This window comes from Myxocyprinus asiaticus, chromosome 19 (assembly GCF_019703515.2).
Source record: "Myxocyprinus asiaticus isolate MX2 ecotype Aquarium Trade chromosome 19, UBuf_Myxa_2, whole genome shotgun sequence".
NCBI lineage: Eukaryota > Metazoa > Chordata > Actinopteri > Cypriniformes > Catostomidae > Myxocyprinus > Myxocyprinus asiaticus.
This window is the reverse complement of record NC_059362.1, coordinates 28,321,882-28,347,442: the sequence shown is the minus strand read 5'-3', so window position 1 is coordinate 28,347,442 and position 25,561 is coordinate 28,321,882. Positions and strand designations below refer to the sequence as shown.

The window sequence follows — 25,561 nt, the reverse complement described above, 5'->3', positions numbered from 1 at the left end:
AAAATAATAATGCCGGAAATTTTAACGGTAAAAGAATGCAAAAATGCTACAGTAAAAAAACTTTAATTGGTTAACAGGTAGTTAGCTTTATTTTATTTATACTATTTGATCATCTACTGTATATTTAACAAGACAATACATGTAATTTTACTGTAAAATATTGTTATTTTTTGTGGTAAAAAATATAGTTTTACTGTATAATTAATGGTAAAAATTTACAATATGTTTAACAAGAGAATACATTTTATTCTCATTTTACAGCAAACTATTGTTAAAATTATGGTGAAAAAACACAAATCGGGATTGTCCTAGAAGTCCCTGCGTGATCCATCACATTTCATTATATTTTATGGAAATTGTTATGTTTCTTTTTATTTTAAATATTAGTTATGTACATTGGGGTGTTCTGTTTTATATTTTATATAGTTTAGTTCATGTTTTTTGCATTATTTTAGTGTCATGTGTTACCCTGATGTTTTTTTTTGTGTGTTTGTGTGAGTGACACCGTGCACTGTCTCTACATTTGGATGGTTCATTGCTCCTATAAGGGTCACTCTCGATGAACTTTAAGTCATCATGTGGCCTTTTGTAGTTATACTATGGTAATTAACATGTAAAAAAGCAGATTTTTATGGTTCCAGAAGGTTAGCATATGCAGGAGCATAGATTCCATGGGGAATAATCAAAACAAGCAAGTACAACACCCCCCCCCCCCCCCCAACCCACCAATCCCCAATATTTATACCATGATCAATGGAAACATGTTGATGCTTCACGCTGCAACACCCCCCCCCCCCCCCTCCAATATTCAAGCCAGATCTACATCCTTGAGTATCTACACCCTTTTCACAGACCTGTTATGACGCGTTTCCGCCTTCTTTAACAATACAAATGTATACAAAAATTTTATATTTCCAATTGTACAAATATTTAGTGTATTATATTACCCTGGAATACGTTTAAAAAAATCAGTTGCCACAGCTGCAATGAGGCTTCTAACACAGGGAGTGACAGAAAATTTGTCCTATTTCTCTCTTCTTACAGCTGTTATCCAGCTATCTATATTTTTATCTTCTTTTGCAAAGCTGTGAAAGCGTAAACGTTGATTTTTTCTTTTGCTGTTGGAGCAAAGGAGTGAGCAAAAATTCAATTTGCTGGTCTCCCATTCACCGGCGTTCAAGTTTACCCTTCTATGCGTCTGTTTCCCCTCTTCAACCCAGATATGAGAAAAGGGTCCATTAAGTTTATATCATTTAATAATATAAATGGAAGTGAACCGTAAAATATATGGCCATCAAAATGACATCCCGTAAAGCCTGAAACATGGCCACCACATTTTTTACTGGCAACCACAGCTGCCAGTATATAAACAAGTTTTATTATTAAGAATTATTAAGAATGGACTTCTAAACCCACTTAAACATACTGATCCTGGCAGACAGTTTACATGGTGTTTTAGTGTTTTGTGATCTCTGAATTTAAAAGTAAACAGTAGAACTAGCATCAGAATTTCTCTGAAAAGTTTAAACAATGCAAACAATAGCAGCAAGCTTCTAGTCTTCTGTTTACACTGTAATATTTAATATGTGAGTAACATCGTCTCCCACATTCAATGTCTTGAAGGGACTTTCATAGCATGAGAGCAGAGAAGTGTGAGTTCACAATGTATTCATATTCTTTTAGTACTTGGCACTTCCTTGAGTGTTTCATTTACACCATCTGAAGATATTTACAAAGCCGTTTACATGAAGCACTCATGCTGTTTGAAGAAGTGTATTCAGATTTCTACCACTGCTCACTGTGTATATAATTTAGTAACACATATCATATCCTAAGCAATATTTGTCCCATAACCACAGACTTTTAATTACACATCGAAATAACATAGTTATTCCAACTTCTACATAAACAATTACCAAAAATAAATTAGATGCTCTGGAAATAATTTTTAAATCCTTATAAATCAGTGTATTTAAAGATAAACAGAAGACTTTATTTCAGTATTAATTTATTTAGAGTAATGTCAGTGTTGAAAAAAACAAGTAATTAAAAGTTGATGTTTGTCAACATGTTGTTTATGTATTTGATATTTAAAGAAGAACATTATAAAATTATGTAAATATCAACTTTCACATAACACTTTAAAAAGAGGATAGTTGTATTGTGAAAACAGCACTGGAAATGTATTTTAAGTATTTTTGCCATTTAAATTTCATTTTTGGTAATGCAAAGAAACACTGTAGGAGAAGCGGTTGAAAGTGCTGCTTCAATTTGATCATTGTAGGCAAAACAAAAAGAAACGACAAACAGATAAAATGATCGATACATCCTTCTTGCCTGAGGCATCAAAACAGAACAGTTAAAACTGTTTAACAGCATTTAAAAAAAGATATCTTCCACAAGAAGCATATTTATAACAAAGACAGCACTGCTTACTTTATGATAAGTACACTGTCAGTAATAGATCAATGAATTTTCCTAAAAATAAAAAATGATTAACACATAACTAACTATGGCTCCACAAAATGAGCTGGGTGTCAATAATTTTATCTGTGTATGCCCACTCACTGCTTTACCAATATATTTGAACAAGACAGGACACAGAAATCGTCTTTGAAAATCAAGAACAGGCCTAACAATTGTTCCCCTGATGCAGGAAATCATTTTCACACAAACCTAATAATCTTATTTTATGTCAATTTGTCAATTTGCCCTGCTAAGACTTATCAGATAGACAAGCTGAAACATTTTAAGCGTGATATTGGATTTATATGGTTGCAAGCACTTAAGAAGACAACTTACACATCAGCTTTTGTTTTGACTGTTGCATATGAAAGAGCCTGTCTGACAAAGTAGCACCCAACACAAAAGAGATAAGACTGATACCCAGTCTTGTCCCCACTACCATCAGAGACATCTCCACATGAGCTCTATAAAGCTTTGAATGGGCAGCTATCCATCTCATGCAAATTCATATAATTTACATATGGTGGGTGCTCTTTCTGAACAATAATTAATTTAAGAGAAGTTCTTTCAAACATTTCCTAAACTTTGCTTTGAGTTCATAATGTGTCTATAAATCATACAACATGTATTGCATACAGACTGTGCGATAAAAATGCACTTTAAGGGATGGTTCAGGGAAGTCATCATTTACTCATAATGTTGTTCCAAACCTATATTACTTTCTTTCTTTTGTGGAACACATGAGATGTTAGGTAAAATGTTAGCCTCGGTCACCATTCACTTTCATTGTATGGAAAGATTTGTGAATGGTGATTGAGAAAATAAATTCTGCTGAAATTTTCCTTTTGGGTTCCAGAAGAAAAAAGTCATACAGGTTTGGAATGACACTCTCATGAGTAATTGAAAGAATTTTCATTTTTGAGTGAACTATTCCTTTAATCCAAAGGGTTGCAACACAGCACCTCTTAAGTGACTCTGTTCCTGGGAAGTTCCCCACAGAGCAAATGACTCCACCCATAAAATCAAGCTCAATGACCATAAGAACTGCGGTAAAAGCATTGTCCAAAATAAATTAATTAATCATATAAACAGTTCACATTTTGACCTGTAGGGTCAGATGAAGCAGAAGAACTTCTTCCAGCTACACTTGGAAAAAGCTTTGGTCCGTCTGTCCGACAGTCTCAATTTTTTGGCCTTCCTGGCCTTGTACTTAATAGCTGCAAATATGGCAGCATCGAAGGCCTCCTTTAGGTTCTTCTGGGTCAGGGCTGAGCACTCCACGTACTCGACAGCCCTGATCTTCTCGGCAAGGCTCCGTGCTCTTGAGCTGACCACAGGTTTGACATTGTACCTGTCCAAGTCTATGAGAACATTAACGTCCAACTGAAGGTCTGACTGCGTTCCAACTAAAATGATGGGGGACGATGGGTTGCATGCACGAATCTCAGGGATCCATTTCTTGGTTATGTTCTGGAAAGATGTGGGATTTACCACACTAAAGCAGAGGAGGAAGACATCCGTGTGTGCGTAAGACAGAGATCTGAATTCATCAAATTCTTCCTGCAATTACAAAGCACAACTTAAGTCACGTTTATCCCATTCTCAACTTATGTGATTTGATTAAGGCGTCCAACTTTCTACATTTCCATGGGTACACTCAATTCAGATACATTTATTAACAGATTTCATTTTCATTTATTTGTCAGGAATAATACACATTAATCAAACATCTCACTTATGAAAATGTGTCAGATTTAGCCAATGGCTAATTTTTATCTGGGCAGGTTGATGTCAAAGGACAAAATTACACTCAAAATACAGAATATTACCATAACAATTAAAACCAATCAATAACCAATCTTACAAAAACATGAAACTCAAACAAAAATAAATAAATCCCTAAGACAATACTACTAACACTAAATACCACGTATGCAGTTGTGTTTTGACAGTAACCAGACCTTTAATTTTTTAGAGAAAACACAATGACTTGTCAGACCTTTAAAATCAGCTGGAAGTACATTCCAGTCATGTGTTGCTCTAAAAGCAAAAGATAACTGACCAAAAAAGATTAAACAAATACTTTAGATTAAATGATCACACTACCTGTCCAGCAGTATCCATCAGCTGAATTCGTACAGGGGTCCCATCCACCTGAACTTGTCCTGAATAACCAGAAGTAGAAAAATGTTAATTGCGGAGATCTTTATGATCCATCAAGATCCAATTTATCACCTTTTTACATTTACTCCAACATCCTCATCAAGAACATTTGCTTACCTGAGAAAACGTCAAAAGCTGTCTGTTTATAATCCGTGGGATATCCATTAGTTGTGTAGCTTACAATCATACTAGTCTTTCCAACAGCTCCATCCCCAACCATCATGCAACTAATCGCAGGGTCAAGTGCGTCGTTTTGCTCCAAGCACACAGACGGAACTCTTGATTCTTGGTAAAAGTAATCCATTTGAGGTGGCATGTCCAAACGTTAAAGACAGGAAGAAACCTCTTTCAAGAACACTTTTTAAACTCCACAGTATTTGGTTGCGTCTTTGTTGGGAGTGATGAGTGACTCATTACTTTCCCAGCTATTGACTGCGTTCTGTTCTTTGACGGGACTTCTGCCTTTTGTATCAGTTGGGCGTTACGAAGAGGCTTGAATTTGCATAGCCACTCCCACAACCATCACTTGGGCCTGAATGGAAAGAACACAAATCCATGGTTTGAACACAGATAAGATATTTTATGATTATTTAATCTTTCATTCTTTTTTTATTTTGGCTTAAAAAAAAAAAAGTTAAGTTGACATTTGATTAAATAATAATGAATAAAGCAGAATGAAAACACAACAAGCACAAGACATAAACAACACAAATTACTCTGTAAGATACATTGTAAGGGGACGTTTTCAATTGTTTTTCTATGTAAACATGCGCTAGACGGACGTCTTTTACAGTTGCGCCGCCTTCTTTAAACCAAGTTAAAGGAATATTCCGTTCAATACAAGTTAATCTGAATCCACAGCATTTGTGGCATAATGATTACCACAAAAATTAATTTCGACCTGCCCCTCCTTTTCTTGAAAAAAAGGGCAAAAATCAGAGTTACAGTGAGACACTTACAATGGAAGTGAATGGGGCCAATCGGTAAACATTAAAGTACTCACTATTTTAAAAGTTTAGCCACAAGACGTAAACAATATGTGTGTTTACATGATTTTAGTGTGATAAAATAGCGTACTAAGCTTTTCTGTGTAAAGTTATTGCTAATTTCTCAACTTGACGATGTAATGTCAACAAACCCTTAAATGACTGTAAAAATTACGATTTAAACGACTTTACAGCTCAAATAACACATGAGTTTTAACAGAAGAATTAATGTAAGTGCTTTTATAAAAAATAAGCTTTACAGTTCTGCCTTTAAACCCTCCAAAAATAGGTCCCATTCACTTTCATTATAAGTGACTCACTGTAAATGAGATTTTTTTCTTTCTTTCTTTCTTTCTTTCTTTCTTTTTTTTTTTTTTTTAAAGAAAAGGACGGACGAGTCGAAATATTTTGTTTGTGGTACTCAACATTACGCTTCCAATGCTGTCTTTTGAGCTTAACTTGTTTCGTGTAACCCAGTGCTGATGTGTTTGGTTATGAATATGGGTAGTTGACACTTTTGTGAAGTGGACATATAATGTAAAGTGGCACGCTACTGTATATTCCATCTAAAACAACATTTAGCTAATTCTTTTATAATTATAATTAAATGCAGCTTTTATGACCTCATATTATTTGAGAGACCATATGGAAAAATTTTAATGTATTTTTGTATATTAGTAATTCAGCACACTTCAGCTTTTTAAAACGCGTCTCACAATCGTTCTGTTGTATTTGTGGAGCTGCTGTTTTGTTGTTGTTGTTGTTTTAAACACAACACGTATTAGTTCATTCTTAACTATAGAGCGTCACTTCGTGCACACGATAGGGAACTGCAGTAAAGTATCTGCCTTGTAATCACATGATATTCATCAACTGACCAAGATAGCGCTGCACACAACATAGCCCTAATTCTGTCCATTTCAATTCCTAAAATATCATTTTAAGCTTATTTATTTATTTTTTTTATTTTTTTTTATTTTTTTAAATCTATTTGATATCCATTATATTTTACTCCGCACACGGCTGGGGGAGTGACAGTAAAATCATCTTTGGACTGGACAGCTAGTTAGCTAAAATGCTAACGTGTCATGGGGTGGGAGCAGCTGGTAGAAATCTTTATATGCAATGCAAACGCAGGTTCAGCATCTTTAATAAACTGTGGTTTTGTGAATAGTCCGTTTGATTAGAACATTTGAAATGGCATCAATTCTTGATCAGTATGAAGATTCTCAGAACATCCGTCAACACAGTCGTGTCTCAGCGGCTAATATTGGGATCACTCATTCAGGTAAAAAGAACAAAACTCTTGAACTACACAAATAATTTGGAATATTTGAAACAAATATAGGCATTTATGATGTCGGTATTTGACATTAGGTTTGTGCATGTTCACAGGGTTTGTGAATGTAAGACTGGAGGAAGAGAAACCCATTTTTAGTAAGCAACGCATCGATTTCTCCCCTCCCGAAAAAATCAACCACTTCTCCGTGTGCAACAACCAGTTATGCATGAGTCTAGGGAAGGACACCCTACTAAGGTAAAGCTGGCATTTCTCGGCTGAATAATGTTATCATCAACAGGTCTTTCCACGGCTTAATTGGGTGATTTTGCAGTTGATACGTTTTGCATTGATTAGTTTATGTACGGTACATACCAGGAGTGATTTGTATTTTTTTTTTCAATTATGTTTGAAAACTCAGTGAAGGACTATGGAGCAACTGTAAGCAAATGTGACAGTCAAAGACAATTCTCTTTGAAATGCATGTGTGATTTGCTTGTCGAATGATGTTAAAGTGTGATCAATTCACTTAATCTGCCTTTTATTTCCAACTGTATTTAATCAATTACGGATTCAATGTATTTAATTAGCAATATGTTTAAAATAAATAAATACAAATATTTGAGAAGGATTCAGGTACACTGGGACCAGGCCCGGTTCTACGAGGGTGTTTGAGGGACCCTTAGCACCCTCAAACGAACCTTAGAGCACCCTCAGTTGGAGACCAGGGCAAACTGCTGCCCGCGGGTCGATTTATCATGAACGTTTTTTATTAGATCTTTCATTTATCTGGCTTTTGGACCTATCGCGCATCCACAAGCTTTTAATATGCTCAGGGTTGCCAGATAATAGATGCAACACACCAAGATTTATACATGCACAAATAGGAAATATTTCGCCTCATGTCATACTTAATATATGCAATCTGGCAACCATGCATGAGAGTGCACATGCTTTCTCTTCTTCGGAGAAAAAAAAACGTAGTGTTCAATAGTGCAATGTTATGCTCAAAGAAAAGCAGTGTTGCCAACTTAGCGAGTTTTCAGACCCCTTTAGCGACTTTTTTCCTAAAAAGCACCTAGCGACAATTCTAGCGACTTTTTGGACAAATCTTAGCTACATAGCAGTGCATAGAAGAGTCGGGAGTACTGCTGTGCGAGCGCGAGGTCTTGCTTTCAGGCCGCTGGCACACCTCTCTCTCTGCGTCTACTCTGTTCAGTGAGTGGCAGACAGAGGAGCAGCACATTCAGTTCACCGCACGGCAGCTGACACAGACGTGAATGAGTTGCACGTGTGCAAACAGAGTTGCCAAGGACCAATCAACAATCTGTATGGTTTGCTCCCCCTTTGTTTTAATTTAAACAATTTAATTTGACCATTATTTTTCTTGCTTATCACTCACTGTTACGCAGACGGAGGCTGTGCGCTGTGTGAGAGAAAAAATAGACATTCTGTCGCTTCTAACTCTCTCTGAGTGATCATTTTACATGTAAATATAGCCAAAATCACAGCACAGCCATTGTCTTTAACTTATGTTATAAAATCAGGATTTTAGCAGTGCAGAGCAGCAGCTTGGAAATTGCTTGGAAGTGACTACTGGTTAACATGTAGTCTTAATGGGCGGAGTTTCAGTCACTAGTTCATACTCGTTCCATTGTCTGACAACAGAAACTGAACAAATATGTACATGAGAACAGCTTTATTGGGAATACAGATGTATTAAAATACAGTATGTGAGCACAGAAAGTAGGAGAGAAGCAAACAGATGTAAAGGGCTGACACAAGGCAGAATGCAAGTACGAGATTATGAATATGCTAATTAACGCATGGCGTCATCTAGCGACTTTTAGCTACTTTTCATTGAAAGTAGTTGGCAACACTGAAGAGAAGTGTGATGCAGTGTCCACTCGTGATGCTGCGTGTGCTGTTTGGTGCCAAGTCTGCAAGCAAACCTTTTCAGTGATGAACTTTAGTAAAATCCCAATAGATCTTCGCATCATTCGCACGCGGAGGGGACACGCGAGCAAAACCAAGTGAGAGAGGAAAATGTTTGTTCCTTGTGTTATTTATGAAATTCTGAAGTCCCTCACACCTGTATGTGAATGTTACTCAGGTAGTAATCATTTATCAGTGTCATGCAGCCTGTTTTATTCAGTGGTGTGCTGAATGGGTTGCCAAACATTGACAAGACCCACATCATGACCCATGAGCATGTAAACAGGTTGATAATGTTTTGAGAATAAAACAACTTTGTCCACTTTGCGGCAAACATTAAAATAATTCTTTAGAATCTATAATTTCAGAATATTTTATTTTACTTTTAAACCAGACTCCTGATGTAGAGTGTTAAATTGAATACTAAATTACCACTGCAGTGAAGTATGGTAAAATAAACAATCATTTTACTCAGTCTTAATTCAGTTTTACTAACACGTGATAGAAATGTAGCAGCAAAACTTCAAGCAATCGCAGAATGGTCCCATCAGTATACACTTCAGGACATTGTGCATCATTCATTGAGTGCATGTCTGGGCTTAAAAGATAAAACTATGCAGAACTTTTATCTTCTCTCTTCCATGTTCTACTTAACAGCTGATGTGGCCCCTGTACCAAAATAATTGCACACCCCAGCTCAATTTAATATGTAAAACTAATACTGTAAATTGGTAAGCAGATTTTCTTGAATCCCAGCAAACACACAGAAATCCCTGCAGTTTATGAACACACAATTGCTGCATCAAAACGTGCATGATTGTGCAAATCAGTATGTCCTAATCTGCAGGCACAGCATGTTGCTGTCATTTTCAGTGACAGATCATGTGAAAAAAAAGAAGCAATAAATGTTTTGTACATAAAAAAGCTGTTATTTAAGTCGTTTTAGTAGCATTTAAACATGATTTAATATATTAAAACAATTTGTAATTATGAGACATCTCCACTTTATACAGAGCACCCCCACTATTTTCAGAAGCACCCTCAGTGATTTTGATCTGGAACCGGGCCTGACTGGGACATTTAGATCATTATTTAAATGACAAAAGTGGCCATTTTTTCCTAAATTCACCCCATATTTACAGAACAGATATAACATTTACAAATTGCATATTATGTTTTAGAATTGATCTTGGAAAACCTGATCAGCCAAATCAGATTGAATGTGGAAGAAAGGATGACAGCAAAGTGCACAAGCTTTTCCTGGATCCAACAGGTAATTAATTAGATGTTGATGTTCACACCTTGTTGCGAGAGGATTTAAATGGCTTTGGGTCCTTTGAGCCTCCAGTAAATGCCATTAGACACAATCAGTGGTTTGATTAGATTTCCCTTCAAATTAGTATAACATTAGCTGCATCCCAAAGCATTTGACCAGGTGTGACCTGGGCAATACATCAAGGACATGTATACATTTTTTCAATTCTTTATTGAAAGGAACTACATACACAAGAGTAATTTAATTCACAACATACATTCACATCCATCTCATGTTTTTGTAAAGTAAAGCTAAATGTAAGCTCTTTAATGCAGCATCTCATCATAAATAGTCATATAATATTAATATAATCATTAAGAGAAACAAAAGAATAAGTGTGAATCTTTCAAAATCTGTCATTCCTCTTTGTACTGCTTAAAATTGCTTGTTATTTATTAGTCAAAAAATACAAATATTTGTGTTGCAGGGTCACATTTAGTCATCAGCCTTACTTCAAATGAATGCGTATACCTAAACAGAAACTCTCAGAAGGTTCGAAGTCTATCTCGATGGAGAGGCCACCTAATAGAAACTATAGGTTGGAACAAATTAACAGGCTGTGAGACCAACACTGGGCCGATTCTGGTTGGCACCAGCCAGGGCATTATCTTTGAAGCCGAGATCTCTGCATCAGAGGGCAGTCTCTTCAACACCAACCCAGACCAGTACTTCAGACAGGTTCACTCCCTGGAGGAGGATAGTAAGCCTGCACCAGTTTGTTGCCTTGAGGTCCAACGTGGCATGGAATCGAAATATTTCATCATTGCTACCACACGGAAATGCCTGTTTCAGTTTGTTGGCAAGTTGGCAGAGGGCTCTGAGCAGCAGGGGTTCAGCTCCATTTTTGCCCAGAACCAGGATCTAGTACCCAGCTTTCAGGAGTTTCCTGTCAATACGGGCTACAGTGAGATTGCTTTCTACACATCGAAGCTTCGGAGTTGCCCCAAGACCTTTGCCTGGATGATGGGCAATGGGGTTTTGTATGGACAGCTGGACTATGTGCGGCCTGACTCTCTACTTAGTGATGTGCAGGTGTGGGAATACACATCAGATATTGATTTAAACTTTGTCAAGCCCATCTCTATTGTGCTTACCCAGTTTCATTTCCTACTTCTGCTCCCTGACCGTGTGAGGGGTATCTGCACTTTGAATGGGCAAGTGGTGCACGAAGATGTGTTTCCAGAAAAATTTGGCCCCCTAAAAAAGATGATCAAAGATCCTGTCACAGGGCTTGTATGGATTTACGCCGAAAAAGCTGTCTTTCGCTACCACATTCAGAGAGAAGCAAGGGATGTTTGGCAAATGTACATGAACATGAACAAGTTTGATCTGGCTAAGGAGTTCTGCAAGGATAGACCAGAGTGTTTGGATATGGTACTAGCCAAGGAGGCAGAGCACTGCTTCCAGAACAAACGCTACCTGGATAGCGCTAAGTGTTACGCCCTCACTCAGAATTACTTTGAGGAGATTGCACTGAAGTTCATTGAGGCCAAGCAGGAGGAAGCCTTGAAGGAATTTCTGAAAAAGAAGCTAACAAACCTGAAACCCAGTGAGAAGACTCAGATCACCTTACTGGTAACCTGGCTGACTGAACTATATCTGAACTGCCTCGGTCTGCTGGAGGCAGATGACAGTAAACAACACACCTTTCAGGAAACCCGTGAAGAGTTCCGCACCTTTCTAAAAAGCCCTAAACACAAAGATTGCTTCTACAACAATCGCAGTACCATCTATGACCTGCTCGCTAGCCACGGGGACGTGGACAACATGGTTTATTTCTCGGTTATCATGCAGGACTATGAGCGGGTTATATCTCATTACTGCCAGCATGACAACTACAGTGCAGCCTTAGATGTCCTCTCCAAGCACTGTGATGACAGGCTCTTCTACAAGTTTTCCCCGGTTCTTATGCAGCACATTCCCAAAAAGGTGGTAGATGCTTGGATACAGATGGGAAACCGATTAGATCCAAAGAATCTGATCCCAGCATTGGTGAACTACAGCCAGATGGGCAGTATGCAACAAATTAATGAGACTATTCGTTACATGGAGTTCTGCGTATATGAGCTGGATGTCAAAGATGAGGCCATTCACAATTACTTACTCTCACTTTATGCTAAACACAAGCCAGATGCCCTGTTGTGGTACCTTGAACAAGCAGGAACACATGCTTCAGACATCCACTACGACTTGAAATATGCCTTGCGCCTTTGTGCTGAACATGGGTATTTGCAAGCCTGCGTCTTAGTTTACAAAATTATGGAGCTGTATGAGGAAGCTGTGGATCTAGCCCTAAAAGTATGTGTGCCATTAAGTTATTTTTATTTCTGTTTAAAACTGTCTAAATTATGATAATTATGTTGACTTGACAAAGCCAACATACTGTTTTTCTACAAATTACTTTAGGTTTTTTTTCAAAATCCCTTAAAGGGATAGTTCATCCAAAAATGACAATAGAAACTGGTTGTTTACTCACCCCTCTGTTGTTATAACACCATATGACTTTCTTTTTCGTAACACAAAGGGGAAGTTGTGAAAAATGTTGTTCTCTGAAGCTATGTTTCCATCAATGTTTTTTATGCACATTTTGGGATATTGCATAAAAACTGCTGGATGGAAACACCAAGATAAAAAATTATACGCTCGCTTGAGGTGGATGCAATCCACTGAGGAGGATTTTTATTCGATAAGAAGCAATGCGCATAAACTATGATGGAAACACATTTACAGAATAAACTCCAATTGAATTTGTTAGGAATAAAAGATGCGCATCAAAAAGTTAATGTGCCTGAAAAACTCGTTCATTACTGGACTAACCGGCGGGCCAATCATCGCATCTGAAATGTTGCTCTGATCATCCTGAAATAACAGTGTCTAGAAAATCCAAAGCCTACAAAGAGTTTTCAGAGCAAATAAGTCAAAAACAAACTTGAACTGTACGGAAGAGAAGCTATATTGAGGCTTTTTGAAAAATATCTATAGATCCGCACGTATTGTATAGTATTGTATAGTCATAAGGATGGATGAACGCACATATATAGCGCTCCCAGAAGATGTGTTGGTATGTGGTGACTTAACTGTAAGTGTGTGTTTTTGTGTGTGTGGTGGGGTCTCTTTTGCAGTGTACAAAGCGCACTGCTGACTGGGGCTGGCAAGTGTTATGTTGCGTCAAGAATATTAAATGAATGTGAAATCCCAACAGCGGCACTTATAATTCAGCAGTGCTACAATTTCTCCGGAAGTGATGATTTCTTCCTTTTGAACACCCTTGGATGGAATTGCGGCTTTATTCGCAGATTGTTTTTGCGATAATATGGTTTTTCGCTTAAATTAAATTCGCAACTTGAATGGAAACATAGCTACAGATGTCAGTGTACAATGGCAGTTTATGGTGACCACCTCTTCAAGCTTCAAAAAGACGCAAAAGTATAATTCAGAAGTCTAATAAATTATTGTATGCGACTCGTGTCTTGTTCTGAAGGAATACGTTAATGTTTCATGAGAAACAACACGAAATCTAATGTATTATCTAGTGAAAATGTTCAACGACCGTTGGTTCCCTGTGCGCGTTCCTGAGACAGACTGCACGTGAGCTTTAGAGCTCCCTGCATGAGAGCAGAACGCTGCAGCTGCTCGTGATGTGGGGCGTTCAAGCGAAACTAGTTTTATTTTACTTCAACAGGACCACCAGTGATATTAACAACAGAAAACACAACATAGCTGCACACAAACCAGAGAACTTACAAACATCTCTGGAGAGTTTGTAGTCGAAAATAGATGCATTTCTATTCCCAGAACCGGAGAGAAAGTCATAGGGAGCGGGAATGTCTGTCACCTCTTCTCCATTCTGAACCTGTGTGTGTGTGTGTGTGTGTGTGTGTGTGTGTGTGTGTGTGTGTGTGTGTGTGTGAGTGTGTGACAGACCTCCGCCTGAAGAGACAGTTGCAAAAACAGTTGGTAGGTGTAACATTCTCTGCCAAAAACAAGAAGTTTTAACTGGCAAATGAGATGCTGGCTTCAGTATAATGTTATCAGAATGATTTTTTTACCGGTGCCAGCTCATAGCGAACATGACTCACGGCGTCACGACAAATATAGAAACCAGTGATCAACATAATGTCTGTCACCCGTCACAGCTGCTTAAGACAAAAACTCTGATTAACATGGAAAAGATAACTTTTATTGCGTGCCGTTTGCCGAATGAGTAGGATACGGTGTGACTGTAGCTACCTTCACCCCATCTCTCTGTTTGATTGAGGACTCTGGTTCATACAAATAAGGCTTGTCATTGAAATGCATCTATTTTTCGACTACAAACTCTTCAGATATGTTGTCTAAGTTCTGTTCTCTGGTTTGTGTGCATCTGTAACACAACTTCACAGCAGAAGGTAAGGAGAACACAGGGAAGCGGGTTTTCCAGGCTCAGGTAAGACTTTTAATCGGCCACTTCAATGCTTTACAACTTCACAAACTCATTAGCTTCACAGGCACGTAGTTAGTTAGACACATCAGCTTCACAAACACAACAGATTAAACGCAACATCTTCAGGAGAACCGTGGCCTTCCTTGTGCCAGACTCTCTCTGCCCTCTGCTGGTGGCGTGGCTGCTTATATGCCGCTCTCCCCGACAGGTGTTAAACATAATCTAGCTCAGGTGCAAGCGCCCTTACCACTTTCTCTCTCTCTGGACGGACGCTTGACCACGCCCCCACTGCCAAAGCATCCATGTTGTATTTTCTGTTGTTATTATTGCTGGTGGTCCTGTTGAAGCGAAACAAAGCGTGTTTTTGCTTGAACACCCCACCTAGCTTGCGTGCAGGCTGTCTCATGAAGGTGCACAAGCGACCAATGGTCAGTGAACATTTTCACTAAATAATACATTAGATTTCTGTTTATTTCTCACCAAACCTTATCGTATGCTTTCATAAAAATCATGAATATCATGGAATAATTTATAAGTCTCCTGAATTATACTTTTGTGTCCTTTTGAAGCTTCAAGAGGTGGTTACCTCAGTTTTTTTAACCTTCGTGTTAAGAAAAAGTATTCATATGGGGTTTTAACAACACAGGGGTGAGTAAACAATGACTGAAGTTTTATTGTTGGGTGAACTAATCCTTTGACCAAGACCAACATTTTTTATTTATTTTTTTCCTCCCATTTTCTCCCCAGTTTGGAATGCCTAATTCCCAATGTGCAGTGACTCACCTCATTCTGGGTGGCGGAGGAAAATCTCAGTTGCCTCTGCATCTGAGAACGTCAATCCGCACATCTTATCATGTGGCTTGTTTAGCGCGTTACCACGGAGACATAGCGCGTGTGGAGGCTTCACGCTATTCTCTGTGGCATCCACGCACAACTCACCACGCGCCGCACCGAGAGCGAGAACCACATTATAGCGACCACGAGGAGGTTACCCCATGTGACTCTACCCTTCCTAGCAACTGGGCCAATTTGGTTGCTTAGGAGGCCAGGCTGGAGTCACTCAGCACGCCCTGGATTCGAACTTGCGACTCCAGGGGTGGTAGTCAGCGTCTTTGCTCGTTGAGCTACCCATTCCCCCCCAAGACCAACATTTCTAACACTAACTGCTCCTAGAGCTTTCAAGGTACATTCACCAAACTTGGTACAGACCTTCAGACTGTTGTGGAATAGTGTGTAATTTTGAGTTTATTGACGCTTCTCCAGCAAAGTGTAGATTTACTGCATCACTACTACGACCAGCGATCGCCATCTTCATTGTTTGTATACACCGCTCTGTGGAAGAATGCATATGTGCGCAGGTGCGTAGTGTTTCTTTACAAAGTGACATCACCAACTACTGGCCTGGCTTGCATAATACAGCATTTTTAGTCGTTATCGCGGATCTGTGTGAACCGGGATTATTTTGACAACGTTATCGTCTGTACGCGAAAAAATGCAAAGGAAAAACTTTTCCATTTTTAGTACATTGTTGTCGTGTATACGTACCCTAAGTCTCTCTCTCTCCCTCTATCTATCTACCTATCTATAGTGCTGTGAAAAAGTATTGTATCCTGATTTCTTCTATTTTTGTGTATTTTTCACACGAGATATAACATAAAACAAAGGCAACCTGAATAAACACAAAATACAGTTTTCAAATATATATTTTTTTAATTGAAGCAAATCCAACACCTATATTACCCATGTGAAAAACTAACTGCTCCCTTAAAGGAATAGTTCACCCAAAAATGAAAACTTGCTGATAATTTACTCACCCTCAGGCCATCCAAGATGTATCTTGAGTTTCTTTCTTCATCAAAACAGAATTTAAGACTTTTAGGATTTCATTTCAGGCCTCCTTCTCTAAACAATGCAAGTGAATGTCCTCCGTTTTTTAACGGTCCAAAATGCATATTTAGGGTGCATCAAAATAATCCACACGACTCCAGTCGACAAATAAAGTTCTTCTGAACGCAAACAATTGAGTATTTTTAGAAACAAAGCAATACTTGTATACTTTATAACTACAAATGTTCACTTCCATACATCTCTGTGACGTGCGCTCATGAGAGGGATGACGTAAGCTCATTGGTAAGGTCACGCGTCACGTGGAGGAGGAGTCAGGAAGCGCGTCATTGTTTACAAGAGAAACTTGTGCCATTCACAAACCAAAACAATATAAAATAAAATAAAATAATTTCCAAAAAATAATAAAAAACAAAAAACAATGTAAACAATGACGCGCTGAAGAAGAAAGAAACTGAATTTGTAGAATTTAGTGTTTAATTTGTGCCAGATGTAATGGGATCCCTGTTTTCCAAACAGTCCACAGAACATTCTCCCAAAAGGTTTGAGGATCATCAAGGTGTGTTTTGTCAAAATTCAGACAAGCCTTAATGTTTGTTTGTAACAAGTTTCAACTGGGTTGGACAGAGGAAGCGGGATTGTGGTATGGGTTTTGTTCACTCTTTTATTACTAAAACTCAAAGTCAGTTTGCTTTTCCAGCAATCATATTCTGAATACACAAACGCGTCATTCTGCTTGGTGTCTCTCTCTCTCCTCTCCTCTGGCGTGAGCTCCTCTTATTGCTCTTGCTGGATTACTGTAACGAGAAACAGCTGTTAGTCCTAATTGTCATCCAGGGATGAATCCTTACCTCTTCCCCTCTCCCCGGACGAATGCTCCACCACGCCCTCGCCACACACCCCCAAAACCCAACTCAGCAATCTCAGGATGTTGTACATGCCGCTGCCAATCATTGCTGTAATTGATGATGTCATCTAGATAGGCAGCGGCATACGCCGAGTGTGGTCTGAGGACTCGGTCCATGAGCCGCTGGAATGTAGCCGGTGCCCTGAACAAACCGAACGGAAGTGCCACAAATTGGTGTAATCCAAACGGTGTGTTTTCTCATGGGATATTAGGGTTAAGGGAATCTGCCAATAGCCTTTTGTCAAATCCAGTGTTGAATAAAAATGAGCTGTGCCTAACAGATCGAGCAGTACATCAACACGAGGCATTGGGTATGCATCAAATTTAGACACCTCGTTTACTTTCTGATAATCCACACTGAACCGGACCGACCCGTCGCTCTTAGGGACCAGTACAACTGGGCTGGCCCAGTCACTGTGGGATTCCTCTACCCCCATCCCAAGCATAGCATCCAGATCTTCTCGTATCACTTTTTTTTTGTGCTCAGGAAGTTGACGATTACGTGCCACTAGCCCGGGCAGAGTCTCGATGTGGTGGTGTATGAGATTTGTACGACCAGGCAGAGGTGAGGAAACGTCTGCAAATTCTTTTTGCAACTTGGCAACCTCTGTGACTTAACGGTGAGAGGCGGTCCCCACAAGTGACTGGGGTGATATGATTGGCTTTTAGGTTCACCTCCGGTCTGAGCTCTGCCCTCTCTGGAACCACCGTTGCCAACATCACAGGGACCGCCTCCCTCCATAATGTTAAGAGGTTGAGGTGGTATATTTGACATGTCACCTCTATCTGTTCGTTACACCTCATAATCGAGATCTCCCACTCATTGTGTGACCTCAAATGGCCCTTGCCACTTAGCGAGTAATTTGGAGCTCGATGTTGGGAGTAATACAAGCACTATGTCAAGAGAGCAAATTCCCATGGCCGAGCTTCCCTATTATAAAGCCAGCTTTGATGTTCTTGAGCTTGATGCAAATTCTCCTGTGTTAGTTGGCCCAAAGTGTGTAGTTTTACCCTTAGATCAAGAACGTACTGAATTTAGTTTTCGCTGTTTGAAGGTCCCTCCTCTCACGCTTCCCACATGACATCGAGCATGTCGCGAGGCCAACGCCCATACAGCAGCCTGAATGGGGAAAACCCTGTGGAGGCTTGGGGGACCTCTCAGACTGTGAGTAACAGAGGTTTGAGCCACTTATCCCAATTTCTAGTGTCCTTATTCACGAACTTATGAATCATATTTTTCAGGGTTTCATTAAACCGTTCCACCAACCAGTCTGTTTGTGTGTGATAAAAACTGGTGCAAATCAATTTAATACCCAATAATTTGTACAGTTCACGTAGTGTACGTGATATAAAAGTAGTGCCTTGATCAGTGAGGATTTCTTTCAGAATCCCCACTCGGGAGATAATTCTGAAGATTGCCTCCGCAACACTGCATGCTGAGATGTTGCACAGAGGCACTGCTTCCGGATATCGCGTTGCGTAATCCACCAGGACTAACAGAAAGCGATGTCCACATGCCAACCTTTCTAATGGCCCGACGAGGTCCATGCCAATTCTCTCGAAGGGGACTTCGATTAATGGCAGAGGGTGCAATGGCGCTTTTAGGGTGGCTGGTGGATTCATCAACTGACATTCATGGTATGCCGCAAACCATCTGCGAACATCTCAGTGAATGCCCGGGCAATAGAAATGGGCCATTAGACAGTTTAGTGTTTTTTGGTATAGCATTTCCCGACGGCTATTCAGTATCAATAACTGGGTTATATCTTCTTTTGTCTGAGCGTCCTGCATCACTCGATACAACTTATCTTTAATAACTGTAAAATGTGGGTATGTGAGTGCAACGTCTGGCCGGAGGCGTTGACCATCAACTACTTTCACTTGATCAAAGGTGTGCCTAAGTATCTCATCTCATGACTGCTCCAGAGGGAAATTCCCAGCAGGGAAACCTCTAAGGGCTGGGGAAGCCAAGACCCCCCCCCCCCCCCCCCGCAGACGCTATGCCTGCACCCTTTCAGTGGATACACCAACCTGGGAGGGAGAGTGAGAATGGACCACCGGCTGGACAAACCCCTGTGACTGGGTAGCTGGTTTGGGGGTAAACATTCCCTGTTTCCAGGGATATGGGCTGGGGGGGGGGGGGCTAGAGAGGGAGAAGAGAAAAAAGAGAGAGAGAAAAAGAGGGTTCCTCCACCCCCGGGTATGCTGCCATATGGTCCTCAGCCAGTTGGACGGCCACCTCCAGCGACGCTGGGCAGTGGCACTGGACCCATTCCGCTGTTCTTGTTGGCAGACGGAGGATGAACTGCTCCAGCACCACCAGATCTATGACTTCCTCTGCATCGCCCTCCTTTGCCAGCAGGCATCACTGAGCTGTTGGGCAAATGCGAATGGGCGACCGTGCTCGCTCAGTGTTAGTGAGCGGAAGTGCTGCCGATGTTGCTCCAGGCTGCGGTTGACCCTTGATGGCTTGATGACTTTCTTAACATCCTCATACACCAGGAGCTGCAGGCAGATGTCAGGCTGTGAACTGGGCTTCCCCGGACAACAGTGGAAAGAGGCGTGCCGTCCACTGATACTTCGGCCATTTCCACACCTCCGCCGTCCGCTCAAACAGTTTGAGGAATCCCTCCGGTTCATCCTGTGGGACCATTTTCATAAGGGTGACCGGAGCCATGGAGATTTCTGGGTCCGGGGTCAAGGTTGGGCCTTCACCCTGGTGTAGCAAGCTCCGTATCGCCTGCCGGTTCTCCGCTTGAGCTTGGAGAGCACCTGGAAACGTTGATCTTTCTCTCGACTGGGCCTGGTGTTGTGCCTGATGCATGCTGGCGAGGGATTCGATTACTTCGGCCAATGACGAGGACTCCATGACGGCGTACTAGCTTCCTCAGATTTCTCGGTTTCAGCACCACTGTAACAAGTTTCGATTGGGTTGGACAGAGGAAGCGGGATTCAGGTACAGGTTTCGTTCACTCTTTACTACTTCAAAGCTCAAAATCAGTTTGCTTTTCCAGCATTCATATTCTGCACACAAACACGTTGTTCTGCTTGGTGTCTCTCTCTCTCTCCTCTCCTCTGGCGTGGGCTCCTCTTATCACTTTCCCTGGATTACTGTAACGAGAAACAGCTGTTAGTCCTAATTATCACCCAGGGATGAATCCTTACCGCTTCCCCTCTCCCCAGACGAACGCTCCACCACACCCTTGCCACAGTGTTCTTCTGGGTTAGCAGTGGTTTTAGCCTCACCACCCTTCCATGGATGGCATTTTTGACCAGTGTCTTTCTGATAGTGGAGTCATGAACAGTGACCTTTATTGATGCAAGAGAGGCCTGCAGTTCCTTGGATGTTGTCCTTGGCTTTTTTGTGACTTCCTGGATGAGTCGTCGCTGTGCTCTGGGAGGAATTTTGGAAGGCCGGCCACTTCTGGGAAGGTACACTACTGTGCCAAATTTTCTCCATTTGGAGATAATGGCTCTCACTGTGGTTCTTTGGAGTCCCAGAGCCTTCGAAATAGCTTTGTAACCTTTCCCAAACTGATGTATTTCAGTCACTTTTTTCCTCATCATTTCTGGAATTTCTTTCGACCTTAGCATAGGGTGCTTCTGGGTGAGACCCTCTTAGCCAACTTCATACTGCTGAAAAATTTCTATTTAGGTGTTGATTTGATTGAACTGGGCTGGCAGTAAGCAGGCCTGCATGTGTCTAGTAAAGCTGAACCCCATTATGAATGCAGTTTCATAGATCTGGGGATTTAGTAACTAAGGGGCAAATACTTTTTCACACAGGCCAAGTTGGTATTGGATAACTTTTTTGCTTCAGTAAATAACATTATCATTTTAAAACTGTGTTTTGTGTTTACTCAGATTGCCTTTGTTTTATGTTAGATTTTGTTTGAATTTTTGAAACAATTTAGTATGAGATACACAGAAACAGAAGAAATCAGGACTTTTTCACAGTACTGTATCTGATGATATATCAGACCATCTATGTGACAGTGTTTCTGGCAGTTTGTCTTACTGTAATGTCTGTATTACCATCAAACTTTTAAAACTAGTTTAATTTTTTAGACAAGGCTTTGTCAAGACAACATCAAAGTTAGTCTTGACAAACTTTATCTAGTTTTTTAATAATGCCTGTTATTGTTCTACCCATTAGGTGGATGTAGATTTGGCCAAGTCTTGTGCCAACCTTCCAGAGGATGATGAGGAGCTGAGGAAGAAGCTGTGGCTTAAGATTGCTTGTCATGTGGTTCAGGAGGAGAAAGATGTAAAGAAGGCCATGAATTGTCTGTCCAGTTGCAACCTGCTCAAGATTGAGGACATTTTACCTTTCTTTCCAGACTTTGTTACAATAGACCACTTTAAGGAGGCAATTTGCAGCTCCTTGGAGGAGTACAACCAACACATTGAGGAGTTGAAACAAGAAATGGAGGAGGCCACCGAAAGTGCCAAGCGTATCCGTGAAGACATCCAGGAGATGAGGAGCAAATACGGGGTGGTGGAGTCTCAGGAAAAATGTGCCACTTGTGATTTCCCCTTGCTCAATCGACCTTTCTATCTATTCCTGTGTGGACACATGTTCCATTATGATTGTCTCTTTCAGGAAGTCATTCCTCACCTCTCTGGCTATAAGCAGAATAAACTGGAGGAGCTTCAGAAGAAGCTGGCAGCAACCATGCAAACCACCAAATCCAGGCACAAGCCAAAAGAGGAGGATACAGTCAGTCTAGGCAAGGGCCAGGGTAGCAGAGAGCAGATCAAGTCAGATATCAATGATCTCCTTGCTAGTGAGTGTGTCTACTGTGGTGAGCTGATGATTAAATCTATTGACAAGCCTTTCATAGATCCACAGATGTTTGATGAAGAGATGTCCAGCTGGCTCTAAAAGAAACACTTCTGCAAAAAGAACATAATTTGAGGACTGCAAATGAAATCTGTCTATATGGTGTACATTGTGTAAATATGCTGCAAATGTAACCACTTGTGCTTTGTGAATGAACTGAAAAACATGTGCAATGCTGAAGGAATGAGTATTAACATGATTGTTAAAAGTAATTAACTAGTTAAACAAATGCACTTTTATTTATTTATTTTTTTTAATCCCCTTTTCGGAATGCCCAATTCCCACTACTTACTAGTTCCTCGTGGTGGTGTCAGTTGCCTCCACTTCTGAGACCGTCAATCCACGCATCTTATCACGTGGCTTGCTGTGCATTACACTGCTGAGACTCACAGCATGTGGAGGCTCGCGCTACTCTCCGCGATCAACACACAACTTACCAAACTACTCACTGAGAGCGAGAACCACTTAATTGCGACCACGAGGATGTTACCCCATGTGACTCTACCCTCCCTAGCAACTGGGCCAATTTGGTTGCTTAGGAGACCTGGCTGGAGTCACTCAGCACACCCTGGTTTCGAACTCGCGACTCCAGGGGTGGTAGTCAGCGTCAATACTCGCTGAGGTACCCAGGCACCCGCAAATGCTGTTTTTTAATTTTATGTGTTTTTGCTTCCATAGACCAGAAGCCACTACAAAATTTAAAATGTACTTAATTGCATTTTGTTGCATTATTATAGTCATGTCATGTTTATTGTATGCAGCAGAACAATAATAAATGATTGCTTCTATTTACATGTATCAGACGCTTTTATCCAAAGTGACTTACAGTGCACTTATTACGGGGACAATCCCCCTGGAGCAATCTGGAGTTAAGTGCCTTGCTCAAAGACACAATGGTGGTGGCTGTGGGGATCAAACCATCAACCTTCTGATTACCACCTATGTGCTTTAGCCCATTACGCCACCGGAATGCAGATGGAAATTAGCTAGTAGCTAAATCTGGTGCAAAGCATCTGTTCTCTTGTGAGATTAATGTTTTAATAAATGAATAAAATAAATAAAAGATGGGCGCAGTTGTATGGGATCAAAATCCTGTCAAAAGTATTGCGGTCACGGATCCAAAAATATTACACGTGAATCAAAAAATAATAAGTGCAGATAAAAAAAATAACAAGCATGATTCAAAATATATAAACACCTTTAAAATATGCTGCAAAAAAAAAAGAAAAAAAAGAAAAATTAAACAAAGTCATCAGAATTGCAAACAAAATCATGTTTTCCTTAGTTATATTACTGTTTTTTGTGCTTTCTGACAATTTTGCTCATTTTAACTTTTTTGTATGCTTATGCTTTATTTTTCTTTACTTTTGTTTCCAAGTTCTGTAATTGGTTTTCCAAAAATTGCGAGTAGAGTTTCGTGCAAATCAGGGGCCGTTTTACGTCCCCATTGGTCCATTAGTTCTTGATCGACAGCTCCTCCTCAAGCCAATCATTCAAAGAGGGGAGGTCACGTCACTCCAATGCGACTCCGACGGCTGCTGCTCAATCGCACGATGGTAGATAAAGATGGATAACCATCAGTTGGCAAATCCTGGACAATCACAGGTAATTGAATATAACTATTTTATTTGTAGTTGATAGATACGCTGCTTGTGTCTGTTGAGTGTTTTCTGCCAGCTCTAAGAAACAATGTGTTGTCCGAGTAGGCCATTATCATAGTCCGTTAACACATGTATCGAGTCAGCTGAATTTTGTCGGTTTTAAATGCTTGTTGTATTCTTAAGCTGTATGTATGTGATTTTATGTTTTGTAACTCTATGTACAGCACTTTGGTACTCAGTGTGGTTTTTGAAAGTGCTCTATAAAAAAAATGTAGTTGAGTTGAATTTAGTTAGCAGGGTCTTTACTTTAGGCATTATTTAAGACTTCATTGTTTGTAGGTTATTGGCTGCATATCTAAAAAAACAACAACAAAAAAACAAGCCTGGGTTGGTGTGGATGTTTGATGCATGTTTTCACTAGCTGTACCAATGTAGTCACGAGTTCAGAACTCAACTTTATCTGCTTTCCCATGTTGCTGAATGTGTCATTATGTACTGATCCTACGTTGGCATCGCTGGCATGGCAACATGTAGTGTCTTTTTCCACGATACTGCAGCGAAATCAGAAACAAGTGATCAAGCATCCCCAAGTCAATAAATAATGCAATAAAGCTGGTTTGATGCTGGGCGTTCTTTATTCACAAATAGTTGCAAATTTAGGGACCATCTCTAAAGATGCATGTAACATTGGAGCATACATATCCAAACATTTACAAACATTTCCATAACATAGAGTATACAACTTCAGTAAAATTTGAAGCAAAGGACCTACAGTCATAAAACCAACTCCAAAGTGTGCATGTAGGTGTAAGCAATAATGCACACCTTTTAGATTTTTGACAATAATAATAATTAAAAAAAAGTCCAATTATATGTTAGTATTTCTATATTCATCGGTATTGTAATAGGCCTTGGCATCATAATTATTATCTCAAGTCAGGAAATACTTGTTTGTATGTTGCTTTGCAGGCTCTTTGTGCCTCAAACAAGAGTAGCCTATTAAAGTTACACAAAGATAAATCAACTTTATATACTGTAAACACAGTTACTGAAGTACTGAAGGTTGGGGAAAAACATTGTACTCCATTACAAAAAATGTGTTATATCCAAAAGGGTCTTATAAATAAAATCCAGATCCCGACACCAAGGCTTATTACAGTGCTGATGAATATAGAAATGCTTACATATAATTTGACTTTTTTTTAATAATTATGTCAAAAATCTAAAAGGTGTGCATTATTGCTTTACACCTACATGCACACTTTGGAGTTGGTTGTATGACTAAGTAATTTGCTTCAAATGTTACTGAAGTTGTATACTCTATGTTATGGAAATTTTGTAAATGTTTTGGATTCGTATGCTCCAATGTTGCCTGTATCTTTAGAGATGGTCCCTTTGCGACTATTTGTGAATAAATAACGTCCAATGTCAAGCCAACTTTATTGCATTATTTATTGACATGGGGAAGCTTGGTCACTTGTTTCTAATTTCGCTGCAGTATCGTGGAAAAAGAAACTACATGTTGCTGTGCCAACGTAGGATCAGTACATAACGACACATTCAGCAACATGGAAAAGAGGATCAAGTTGGGTTCTGAACTCGCAACTACATTGGTACAGCTAGTAAAAACATGCATCAAACATCCACACCAACCCAGGCATTTTTTTTTTTTTTATATATATAGATATGCAGCCAATAACCTACAAAAAAAGTAAGTCTTAAATAATGCCTAAACTAAAGACTCTGCTAACTAAATTCAGCTGACTCGATACATGTGTTAACGGACTATGATAATGGC

At 39.9% G+C, this 25,561-nt stretch overlaps 2 protein-coding genes across 2 annotated transcripts; one reads left to right on the top strand and one right to left on the bottom strand.

The window, feature by feature from the left end:
* Positions 1 to 1,997: 1,997 nt before the first annotated feature.
* rhov (ras homolog family member V) lies at positions 1,998 to 5,056 on the bottom strand. The gene is made up of 3 exons (XM_051645030.1): positions 4,747 to 5,056; positions 4,573 to 4,631; positions 1,998 to 4,026 (listed from the first exon to the last, which is right to left on the bottom strand). Exons 1-3 carry the CDS (start codon positions 4,943 to 4,945, stop codon positions 3,580 to 3,582), a joined length of 705 nt encoding a protein of 234 aa, XP_051500990.1. The 5' UTR covers positions 4,946 to 5,056; the 3' UTR covers positions 1,998 to 3,579.
* Positions 5,057 to 6,484: 1,428 nt separating this feature from the next.
* LOC127410101 (vacuolar protein sorting-associated protein 18 homolog) lies at positions 6,485 to 22,950 on the top strand. The gene is made up of 5 exons (XM_051645163.1): positions 6,485 to 6,903; positions 7,011 to 7,152; positions 10,011 to 10,102; positions 10,572 to 12,442; positions 21,476 to 22,950. The coding sequence occupies exons 1-5, from the start codon at positions 6,813 to 6,815 to the stop codon at positions 22,202 to 22,204; spliced, it is 2,925 nt and encodes a 974-aa protein (XP_051501123.1). The 5' UTR covers positions 6,485 to 6,812; the 3' UTR covers positions 22,205 to 22,950.
* Positions 22,951 to 25,561: the final 2,611 nt, after the last annotated feature.